Here is a 12500-nt window from a genome sequence, read left to right as displayed (position 1 = left end):
GTCTTTATATTCACGTGTGTTTGTATCAATATTAAGTGTTTTTCCTTTTTTCCTCTGACAAACTGAATCTGTCTGATGGCTTCCTTGAATGAGGGCTCATGGTGAGGTTGTGGTAAATGGCTGGCTACATGCAAAGTATTTTATCTGGGGCCGGTTGCTGGAAGCCTGGTTAGCACTAACCGTTTGTTAAGAGGTATCAAAACCTATAGGTTTCCATGGTATTTAACGCTGGTTAGCGTTAACCATGTTTCGAAAACCCCGGGCCGGGGGTGTATAAGAATTTTGTGTGAGCTCTCCCTCCCCCAGGTATCTTCGATTCCGGGGGGGATTGGGGGGGGGGCAGTTAGAGTAACACTTGTTTCTTGTAAATGTCGACTTTGTATCGGAGTCCTCATGCCGGGATTTTGTCTGTGTTGTAGGCTAAAGTAACGCAACGCAGAACCCTAAGAGACATGGCAAAGGAGCTGTCCCAGTCAACAGGGTCTCTTCCATCATCAACATCAGAGAGTTTAAGCACCAAGAGTGATCAGTCTCGCAGCATTTCCAGCCTTAGTATGAATGGAGGTAACTGTTTTATTTTCATTGTTGAGCGGTGTTGTGCTTTGTTATCTAGAGTAGGCTTTTTATTTTTCTGGAAAAAGAGCGTTTGCGCTCATCTTCAGTCAATTTACTTTGTTTGATACTGCCAAGTATCTTTTTCTTTCATCTCTTGCGAGAAAATTCAGGATGTAGTCTGCTAGCAGTCGTCGATATAACGCATTAATAGACCACTTTCGATATATTAAAATTCAGTCCTAAACAAAAGACATCATCTCGAGGCTCTGGGGAATAAACTCATACAAATCCTTTTATTTATTCCCCAGAGCCTCGAGATGATGTCTTTTGTTTAAGACTGCATTTTAGTATATCGAAATTGGTCTATTTTAGAAGAACTCTCTTTTGTGGAGTACGAGCAGGCATAGCGCAGTTGGTTTGTGCGCGGCTTTCGGAGTAAGAGGTCCCCTGTTCGATCCTCTATGACTTCAACGTCTGTTTCGACTTTCCTCTGACCCGTGTAGCTGTAGCGTTAAATATCCGCCGAAAATGGCGAACTGGCAGAGTGACGGGGATAAAGGGTGCACCGTCGGCTTTCAATGATACCAGCCTCGTAACGAAAGGAACTATCGATGTTAAGTAAATTGACTTTACCTTTTTTTTGTGTGTGTGTGTACGAAGGTTTTACTAAAATATATTTGATTTCGTTATTTTTCTCTCAGGTGACAACTTGTCATCTCTTCCCAAAGCAGCTGAGCGGGAAATGTTAACAGCTTTAGCAGCGAGAAAGGAAGCATTGATGGAGAAACTGAAGGAAAGGACAGGAGAGCTGAAAAAACTGTGTATACAAGAAGCAGTAAGTCAAGTGATTTGGGTGTGAAAACGCTGACAAAACCGTTTAATTGGGTCTGAAACTTTCAATTGTTTTGGTCCATCTAACTTCAAATCTTAACATTGTTACACTTCTTTGGCCTCTTCTTCTTCTTCTTCTTCTTCTTTAGCCGTAAAACATCAAATTTATCGTACATCCCAGCTCCTTATAGGGATGATCTCATTCTTGAGAGGGGACATAGCAAATAGGCCATTTCCGAGTTCATGTCTGCCTCCTCTTTAAAGCGAGTCTAAGTGCGAAGTTTTTCTTATGATAGTTAGTTTTCTTTCATATGTAAAGTAGAACCAATTACCATCACAAAAACTTCGCACTTAGACTCGCTTTGAAGAGGAGGCAGACATGAACTCGGAAATGGGCTATTGCTTTGCTTTGCTTTGCTTTGCTTTGCTTTGGAACTATTGGCAAAGCTTTCTTCCTGGATTATTATGGAGTTGTTGACATAAGACTTTTTTTGATAACGAATCGGGTGATACTCGGGAAACGGCCTTCCGTTTACGAGGTCGGATGCTCTACCACTGACCAATAAGAGACTCGTGGGAGATAGCTCGTGTATCCCCCACTCACAATCGAAAATGTCGTCAACAAAGGAGGCAGAGAAAAGGGACCTCGGGAACGAGGTTGGAAAGAATCATTTCTTCTTTTCACCAGCCGGGATTAACAATTGGTTGAGCACCAGGGCTACCATGCGGGAGGTCGTGAGTTAGACTCCGGCCGGACCCATAACACTCAGGGTCTTAAAATAACTGAGGAGAAGGTGCTGCCTTTGTAATAACATCCGCAAATGGTTATAGACTTTCAAGTCTTCTCGGATAAGGACTATAAACCGTAGGCCCCGTCTCACAAATATCTTATTTGTTCCTAAGTTCCTTGTGGGACGTTAAAGAACCCACACACTATTCGAGAAGAGTGGGGGATAAAGTTCCAGGTGTTTTGGCTGTCCTTCGTGAACTGTGTATGGGTGGGTGGGTATAGCAGGTCCACATCAGCTGAATTTTTGCCAATACTTCAACCTGCTTGAACAAATAAATAACAAACAAACAAACAATTAATTGTTGTCGTCTCCTTAGTAACAGTAGGGAACTTAAGCAACGGGAACATCATTTTGCGGCTTGCTGATCTCTAAGGTGTGTTAACGTAATTCATTTAACTTATCCTAGGAATTAATTGGTGAGTATCCTCCAGAGACACCGTACACTCCTGGTAGCCCCCTCCCACCAATCAGACGCAGAGTTGGAACTGCCTTTGAATTCTCAGAATTCATTATCAATGGTGAAACCGAAAAGGTTTGTAAGAGAGTTGAAAAAATAAATAAATTTGTGAATATTATCAAAAGCCGTTCATAGTGTTGAACGGAGCCTTCTGTTCAAAGATGGTCGAGGTGCAAGTTAGTTCCTTCAACATTTGCTTCAACATCTGTTCGATTTTGTTGAACGATGTTGACTGCTGGGGTGGGAAAACGGTGTCAACACATCAACATTTTATTCAACCACGCTCACGAGAGGCCTTGTATTCAGTCCCAGGATAAAGCCGCGGTTGTTACTAAGGATATGGACATGGATACGTCATTCAGGGACCGATTAGTGCGCAAGCGCATACCCAACAATGTTAAAAGACGGGGGCAAACGGCTTCAACTTCATTAAACGCGGTTTTCAATTGAATGTTGTGAAACCATTGCGTAGTAATTGCTTTGGCCAATCGCAACAAGGCAAAGCAGCGTATAAACCAATCAGAATATGTAGCTGTTAGATTTGACTGCCTCAAAGCGTGGGGAAGGGTTGCTTTTACCTTGCTTCTTATTGGTCGAAAAAAGGGCGTGTGATTCTTGAAGGGCGTGTGATTCTTGAATGCCCGAATATACGCCTGGGGTCTTTATTCTAATTTCGAGGTCCTTTTAGTGGCGTTTGTTTATTATTTCTTTTCGACGTTTAAAGACTAAGTGAACAGAAAGAAAAATAGCGAGTGCCCAATAACATGACATGACTCCGACAATTGTTTCATTTAAAATGGTCTTACTAACATTTCCTTTTTTCCCATATGGTCACTGGTTTGGAGAAATTTGAGAACTTCCGAGTTCAGGTTTGCCTCCTCTTCAAAGCGAGTCTAAATGCGAAGTTTTTGCGATGGTAATTAGTTCTACTTTACATATGAATGAAAACGAAGAAAAACTTGGGACTTAGACTCGCTTTGAAGAGCAGGCAGACATGATCTCGGAAATGGCAAATTCTGATACTTTCGCAAACCAGAGTAGTATCTTGAACTACGTGTGATTGACAACCTTGCCCGGGTTTCTCGAAGCATGGTTAGCGGCAAAGTCTCTGCTTATGAGCCAGAAGGCCCTTCATGCCGGCGTTTATCTCCGGTTTCCGTAGCATGAAGCGGCTAGGAGTTTTTTACTTCCCTCTGGATGGGATGCTAGTCCATCGCAGGGTTACCCCCAGCATTTCGCCGGTACCCATTTATACACCTGGGTAGAGAGAGGCACCATGAGAGTAAAGTGTCTTGCCCAAGAGCACAACACAATGTTCCCGGCCAGGACCCGAACCCGGACCACTCGATCCGGAGTCGAGCGAATGGTTAGCGCTAAGCAGCGTTAAATACCATGGAAACTTATAGGTTTTGATACCTCTTAGCCAACGGTTAGCGCTAACCAGGCTTCGAGCAACCGGTCCCTGGTAGTAGTGTGAACCTTACCTTGCGTTCTGAACAAAAGTAATTTTTTTATTTTAAATTTTTTTTTAATTGATCACTCCCCATGGGGGCCTTTTCAGGGCTAATGAAACACAATCACGACAGAACAGAACATTCAACAACAACTGTTGAGATTCCCAACTGGTCGGAGGAAAGCTAGTTGACTATTTACAAGTGCAGCTGAGAAGTTGAACCAGGGACTTCCAGGAACAATTTCAACCAGTGGGCAGAACGTGTCTTGAACCCGGGATCCCGGAATTTCAAGGCATTCGCCCTAACCACTGAGCCACACTGCCTCCATGGCATAATTGTGTACCTTTAACTTGCTTTGTAGGACGAAGAGATCAAGTCCATGGCACGAGAAGTTGAAATCCAAACTCAAATCACAACAGCCGCTCAGGTAGAGTAAACACAGACCACGGTAACGAAAATGCTTCGAAAGCTTAGCCCGCATTCCACTCACGGCGTTGGTGTTTTGCGTTTTAAATCATTTGTTTGTCGTCCCCTGCCGGCGAAGCAAGATGGCGTCTTTGGTAACAAAAACAACACCTCAAACGTGCCTCCGCCCGGAGGATTAAATGCCATCACCCTTGGATTCAAACCAGAGGGGAAAATTGTGCTGTAATTGCCGAACGCAAGTGTACTTCTTTGCCGTATGCATCACCGCAACAACTTGAAGTACCTAAATTTAAGTTCTTGACGACAACTTGACCATACAACGGTGGTGAATCGTTCATTTTGTGTGTGTGTTTACCGAAAAATCGTTCGTAACATTTCAGGTACAATAGCTCTAAGTTGTCTTTTGAAGTGGCCGGAACCTTTGCGATTACTCCAAGTCGCTCGGCTTGGAAAGTGTGAATGCACATTCCAAGAATAAAATTGGGAGAACGGTGTGGATATTAAGAGCGAAAATAAAAAAAATCATCGTCAGTTGCTCTCGTCCTTCACACGCAACATCAAATTTGATCATTTCACATCGTTGTCAAGACGAGAACGGCAAAGAAATGTATCAAAATGTAAAACGCACGTACAGAGCGTGCAGGACTATTGTTTTTGCTATTTAAACCTATTGTTACGTGGCGTTCTCGTGGCCGTCGTTAAGGTCTCTATTAGGGAACTTAAGCACACGGGGTTTTGAGATGCGGACGGCAACCGGAAGCGAGCTGTTTTCCCTTTTGACTTGTCTTCACACAAGCACATTTTTACACAACCACAGTTTTATTAGATAAACACCAATGAAATACCAAGTTAGCTTTCGCGCGAAAACATGATATCACACGTGGAAAGATCACTGTTGTTATGGTTACATATAAAAATCGCGCCTTTCGAGGCAATTTGTGAAATGATTTAGTATTGCATTGGTGTTTTATATACTAAATAGAATATTACATGGCCGCTTGGAGATACGAGATTTCTCTTCGAGTGTTGAAAAATATTTCACTCGTTCGCTGCGCTCACTCGTGAATTCAACACTCGAAGAGAAATTTCGTATCTCCGCGCGGTCATGTAATATCCTCTATATCTTTTCTCCATTAGAGATGATTATTATAAAACTCTTGGGGACACCACTGTCCTGGGACGCAAAATGTTCCCTTCCGGTTGTCGTCCGCGTCTCAAAAAGGCGCGAGCTCAAGCTCCCTATTGTTTGTGAGGGGTGGGAGGGGCTATACGTTGAATTCGCTGTTGTCTTTTCAGCTTGAAAAAGTTTAGGCTAGCACTTTGTAAGTTCTTCCCGCTGCCTCGCTCACCTTACAATTTCTTTTTTTTCAGTTTGCTTTTGATTTATGTTTTGAATAAACAGATGGATTTTAGCACAAATTAAGCTCAAACCCTTATAGAGCGGTTTTCAATTGAGTGTCGAAAGTAATTAGATAATTACTTTGGTTTATGATTACTTCACTCAGTGATTGGTTCAAAGTTCTCGCGCCATTTTTTCAACCAATCAGAAGTGAAACCAAAGTCAATCGTGGCTCACGCGTGCACATTTTCCCGCGCTTTGTGTCGGCTACGTGTAATTACTTCGAGTTTTGATTGGTTTAGTGGATTGTCTCCGTCCTTTTTGATTGGCCAAAGTAATTACTTTGGTTTTGGTTTTACGACACTCAATTGAAACTCGCTCTGAATAGCACAAATTACAAATTAAGCTCAAACCGTTATATCCTGCGACACCTCCACTTTCAACGAAATATCTTAAGCTGTCAGCCAGTGAAGGAATGAAATTATAAAGTACAGCAGTGGCATCTTCTTAAGTAAAATAATTTCATATTCTTGATTGTTTTAGAAACTAGCAGAGGAGCGTAGTGTTGACAAGAATGTCAGGAAGACACGAAGACTTACATACCAAAAGTCGCTGAGAAGAGTAAGGAAAGCCCAGTGTAAACTTTACGAGTAGGGAAAAAATTAGAGGGGGGAATATCTGGAGGTGTAGAACTCTAAGGCAGAGCAGAATGAGATCTGTATAACAATTGTTCAAAAGCCTTGTTTTTTTTATGGTAATCTGCGTAGCAAGCGTTCCATCGAACAAACGACTTTGTGTAGCCTGTCCGTTCTCTCTATAAGTTTTCGTTCGACCAGAAGACAGGCTATTCTCTCGGGAGCTCTTCCTTCCACGAGATCACTTACTACGCAGGCTGACGTGAACTGGATTTAATGGGTTTTGCAATCCTATTTACGCTAATTTAACTGCTGGCATTCACAGTCCTATTTCTTTTGAAGTTCATCGTGAACAGTTTTCAATCTTTTGCTATTGCATAAGAGATCCAAATTAAGTTAAGTGCTGCTTGACCGAAACTGGCATCAGTTTTCGACATCGGACCTTTAACGAATGTCATAGCTTTTGTCCCAAAATCAAAAATCCTTTCCCGCTAAGTATAGTGTCTCGTATCCAATCATGGCACGCTGTCTCTGCGTACGACATATATGCGTAAAGTAAACATTAAAGAAAGAAAAAATGGGTTGAAAATGAGAAAACGACCACTAAGGACCTGTCCACACTAATGCGTTTCGTTTTTCGGAAACGGAGGTTTTCGAAAACGCCTTAGTGTGGACGGGGGCTAAAATAATGGGTATCAGTTCGTTCCTGGTTATTTACGTAGAGTAACATATCGTAAACGCCTGTCTTTACTATTAAGGTGGCTACAGATTACACTACTGATTTTCTTGTAAAAATTGTTTTTTCAGCTAAAAGACATGGAAGAAAGTCTCAAAAAAGCTAAAGAAAATCGCGCAATTGGGGAGTCTCGCCTAGGTAATGAAGTGCTAATTAACTGAATTCCATGTTGTAATTTGCGAAGGTAGTGTTCTTTCATCGTGACTAGTGACTACGTTTTCACTTTCGTTGCTGTCACGCGCACAATACTGTTTGTCACGCTGGTCACGAGAGACTTCTCTATTTTCTGGCTCTGCAAGGTATATATCCTTTTTTTCCGTCAAATATTAATGCTGTTCTACGTGTGTTTCATATTTGATTTCTGTCAAAAATATTGGTGCTATTTTATCGAGGCAATCTTAAAGTGGACCTGTGACAAATCTTGTACGTTCGTCACTATTTCTCTTAAATGAAGATCATATTTCATCACTTGATTGGTTTTTTTTTTCTTCCCGGTAGATGTCAAAGATGGAAAACCAGGAGAAGGTAACTGAGTTTCCCCTCCTTTCTCAACACTAAAATCTCTTAAGACTTTTTTTCAAATCTTTTCTCCCGCTCGAGCTACAACTCGGTGATTGATCGTTGGAACACTTGACACTACATGACACTGTTCCTCGTCCCACTTCACAAAGTTGGGAAAAACCGCGAGCTTTGGAAGAAAATGTGCAATCACCAACTGTTTTTAACATTGTGAAGGGGGAGATTCCCATGAATTGTTCGAACAATTTTGACCGGATTGTAGCCGCTCCAAACAACCTGAACCGGAAACCTTCGGGGAAAGCCTAATTCCCGTGCCACAGACCAAGTTACGGTGAAGTCAATACAATACAATACATACTTAATTGACCGCTCCCCATAGGGGCTTTTCAGGGCCAATGAAACACAACGAAAGGACAGAACAGAACAACAACAGCAACAACTGTTGAGAATCCCAACTGGCCGGAGGCAAACCAGTTGGCTATTTACAAGTGCAGCTGGGAAGTTGAACCAGGGACTACCAGGATCAAATTCAACGAGTGGTCAGAGCGGGTCTTGAACCCAGGATCTCGGGATCTCAAGGCAAGCGCTGGCCACTGGGCCACACTGCCTCCTGTCAAATCTTACATTTGGCCAATCAGAAGCCTTCCTGCTCGTACTGGCTCTGATTGGTGAATTGAGTTTTGTGTAGGCCTGAAAATCTTCATTGAGGATTTGCTAACGTCACCTTTTAATTCCTTCGGGTCTCATTTTTGTTTTTGTTTACAGGTTTTTATCGATCTTATTCATCTTCGCACATTGGTACCTACCCTCGAAACTCTCATCAGTATCGCACTAGCGTCAGTTTGGCCCTCAGTTCAAGGAAATGGAAATCAAGCACCAATAACGCCGAAAACTTTCCGGATGACCGAGGGTCTTACAGCGGCCCGCCATCTCCGGTCTTATCACCCTATAGGAAAGTATCCGCCAGTCCTTCGGCCATGTCCCACCAGGGATATATGGAGTCGAGACGTCATCATAGTCCACTTGCGAATGGTCCCCGGGCCGGGAGATTATCACCTCGAGGAGATAACTCCCGAACCGTACCGGCGTTTCAGTACTCAGACAGTGAGGACTCGTCCACGAAACCGTCTTCGGCCAGTTCGTATGCAAACTCCGAAGACTTCGGAGAAAATTCGGAACACTACTGGCATCCCCGGAGGATGGGAAATTCGTTTGAGAGCCTGGACGAAAACCGCTTTCGGGGGTCCAATCCACGGTTAATTCTTAGTCGGTCTGCAGGGGAGAGTTATGAAAGTTTAAACAGTGATCAAGATGGAAGCAGCTCGCCGTATAGCCCATTACGGACTCAACGGTCGTTTTCATTTGATTCTCGGCCTTCGAACTTCAAACTTCCTAATGCGAAGTATTTGAACACCAGTGAATTAGCCATTATGAGTACTTCCGGTACAGCCGGAAGTTATTCGGTGAATCACAATGCACGGTTATCTCCGAATCTTTCGCAAAGGGGATATTTTTCCACTTCTCTCTCGAACTTTGATCAGCCAGCTTTGAGGTCAGACATGGGTTTAAGAACAGTGAAATCGCAAGTCAACATGTCGCAAATGCCTTACATGACAAATCCCGGATACTATCCCTCGCAGTCATCAATTTTTGAGGAGGATTTGTTGGAATGGAGGTCGAATGAAGAGGCAGAGGCGACTCTGGTGTAACTGGAAATAATCGATCTGTGGTCGGTAAATTTAGATGATAAACATTCGCTCGTAATCGGAAGCGTGTCGGACCAATCACTACTTGACCAGTTAAGGCGGTTTGAGGCACAGATAACCCAAACTTGGAAACCAGTGGCTGCACTTGATAAAAAGAAAGAAGTTAAATTAACGGTTCCGATAAAGTGGCAAAGAAATTACGGACTTACTTGCGAAGGGTATATCTTGAACAAGTTGCCATTGTGCTATCTACCGTAACATTTGGGGAGTTTTATTCCCATGACAACTGAAAGTTATAACTTTGGCTCTTACGTACAGTTTGCGGCCACCTGTGGCAACTTCGACCCAGGCCAGAAGGTGGGTAGCGCTATCCATCGTTGAACAACTGAAGCCAGGTCTCTCTTCCGTCTGGCCCTGTTCAGTGCCTCTCTCGTACCAGGGAGCGTAAAGACCCGAGAGAACAAATTTGTACAGACGGCCGGCTTGGATAAAATGAAAGAGCTTCTCACTAATGACTAACAAAATAGTTTGCAGTTAATTAAAATCAATATCCTGTCAAAAAAAAGACATATCTGTGGAAATACGACGGACAAACAAAGGTTGAAAATACAGTTTTCCTTCGATTTTATGATGGAGCTGTCGATGAAAACTTACTCTCAACAGTTAAAGAACAGAGGAAGTAATTATCATATGGTCCATCATTTTTATGCGTCGCAGTATAGCGTTTGCTTGTTGTGTAAAAGAGTCAAAATTATATATATAATTGTTTTGCGTTTGTATGTAATTTGGTTGTGTATAATGGTAACAACGATAAAATTTTCTGGAACAATTAATTTCTCTTATAGGGAAGATATGTGTTTGCAATTTGTTATTCAAATGTGCCAACCATAGGAACGGAAGACCCTTTGTTTCGACAGCCAGTGAGGCTCTGGTTGGCTCATAAATGGCAATATGTGACGTCAACGATATCTCCGCTATGCCCTAGTTTTTCTGCCACGCTGACGTTGCAAAGCACTTAAAAGGTTAGTGTCTGGACTTCACCGGCAGCCTGGACTCAATGGTTGAGTTTTCCGAACCTTTAGGTAAACTTCATCTACAATGTGTAGCTTAAAATAATTATAATCAGGGGTTTGCGAAGAACATAACATGAGGCTTAAATTAACAGACAACCGGGCGTCTTGCTCGGGGTGGAGGGAACTCCTGGGAACTACATTCGATGGCCGTTATGTACCCAGTTAGTTTAAAGTAAAATCAGCCTCATTCCCAGGCCTTTAAGCGCTAAATCGCAAGAAGCGCGGGACTTGGTGCTGATCGCGATAGCTTGGGGAATCTTCCCGATCCACTCGACAGCTGACGTCGCGTTTGATTTCACGAGATTACGACTGGGGAACGAGGCTGAAGTAAAATTATATTTTGTCAAGTTTCTTTTGCTTACTTGAGTATTGTGTTGGATGATACGTATAGCGATGTCTCTTGCTCAGCTCTCAAGGCATTCTTCTAAAACAGCTTTGTCAACTTCGTTGCAGTTAATTATAAACAAGTGTCATATATGCACAAAAGTAAAATTGAATCGGCTTTATCCAAGACTATGAATCGTTTTTTTTGCACATTTTTACTGAAAGGTACATTGTTTACACAGAATGAACAACTGGATATTTAAGTGCATATAAATAGTCTTACGGGATTCTTAAAATCGTTTTTATCTGTATAGAATTCATTGATAATTGAAATGTGTATAATTTTTATCCTTTTATTTGATTGCAGTCTTAAAAGATTGCATCAGTTTATTATGTACCTGTATAGGAAATATTTGAATAAACGTTTCCACGTTTGTTTGCTTGCAATGAGTAGTGGACCCTTAGAAAGGCCAACGTAGCTGGGATTTCAACTTCGTTTCCAGCCCTTCGCGGGTCTCTCGCCGCTCAAGAAAAACCCGTGGGACAAGAGCATTTTAGTGCGCATTCGATGAACCTTTTGAACTTCGGTCACTTCAGTAATTTACATGAGGTCCTCATACAAACTAAGTGAAAAACAATGATTAACAAAGAAGGGTAAATTGAAAAAATTTTTTTTACAAATGGCACACTTTTGATTCCACCTCCGATTTGCTGACAAACTCTCTGATAAGCAATCCTTTAGCTTGAGCACACAGATCAAGCCCATGGTTCTGGTTGGTTCTTCTATTGCAACAATAAGTATACCATAGTTGAGACATGACTTGTCACAGGAGAAAGATTGCAGACACAAGTTGAAACAAATTTTCATAACGCCCGTATTTAACAAATCGAGTTTCCTTTGGGACGTGGTCACACAAAGCGGCTTTCAATATGTAAGGTGTCATTCTTGTCTCCAGAGTCCGCTTTTGTTTTGGACAGCACCAAGAAGACGGACTCTGGCTACAGCCAAAGTAGGAAGTAGCCGGCGGGATATTTTTATTTCAGGATTATTTAAACGCGTGGGAGTGAATCGATTGTTGCTTCGTTGTTTTTGCCGCGAGGGGATTTTAAATTTACTAGTCCCCATGCCGGTCGCGAGCAAAACCAGCTTACTCGCGAGTGTTAAATTATCCTGCCAGCCGGCTGGTGATTGGCGGACTTCCTGCTCTTCTACATATTCTCAGAAATTTGAAACCATCACATTCGTCAATGGTTACAACAAAGCATTACCTCGACTCCACGTAGTTTTGGCTGTGGCCAGGGTCCTTGTTCTTGGTGCTGACCAAAAGAAAAACGGACTCGGGGGACGAAAATGGTAAGGTGTGAAAAACGCAAAAGGGATTTGATGCGCAGTACATCTAAGTCCCGTCCTTGATATTTCTTAGAAATTTGGTCTCATGACTTGGAAGAAATCTAATGTAAGGAACAAGATAACCAGGTTGCTACCTGGTCAAATGCTAACAGAGTACAAAAAGGGAGCTGTGTATCTCATTTTCCAAGACAGACAATGACTTCCCGCCCCCTTACTGTTGGGGAAAGCACAATTAAGGTAGTTGACATCACCATCACCAATTATCTTACTTGGAATGCGCACATTGCTGAAACTATAAAGAAG

The 12500-nt window shown here is 42.4% G+C and overlaps 1 protein-coding gene across 2 annotated transcripts in view; it reads left to right on the top strand.

Annotated features, from left to right (window-relative positions):
* The window catches only part of LOC138015206 (FERM domain-containing protein 4A-like), a 28469-nt gene extending 18191 nt beyond the window's left edge, over window positions 1-10278 (top strand). For both annotated transcript variants that reach the window (XM_068862167.1, XM_068862168.1), the window contains 8 exons: window positions 420-564; window positions 1257-1390; window positions 2584-2709; window positions 4450-4515; window positions 6397-6474; window positions 7296-7362; window positions 7723-7749; window positions 8509-10278. In XM_068862167.1, coding sequence (XP_068718268.1) covers window positions 420-564; window positions 1257-1390; window positions 2584-2709; window positions 4450-4515; window positions 6397-6474; window positions 7296-7362; window positions 7723-7749; window positions 8509-9452 — 1587 coding nt within the window. In that variant the 3' untranslated portion in view covers window positions 9453-10278. The remainder of the gene's footprint in view (window positions 1-419; window positions 565-1256; window positions 1391-2583; window positions 2710-4449; window positions 4516-6396; window positions 6475-7295; window positions 7363-7722; window positions 7750-8508) is intronic.
* Window positions 10279-12500: the final 2222 nt, after the last annotated feature.

The sequence above is a fragment of the Montipora capricornis genome, chromosome 9 (assembly GCF_036669925.1).
Source record: "Montipora capricornis isolate CH-2021 chromosome 9, ASM3666992v2, whole genome shotgun sequence".
NCBI lineage: Eukaryota > Metazoa > Cnidaria > Anthozoa > Scleractinia > Acroporidae > Montipora > Montipora capricornis.
The sequence above is the reverse complement of the archived record's forward strand: the minus strand, read 5'-3'. Positions and strand labels throughout refer to the sequence as shown.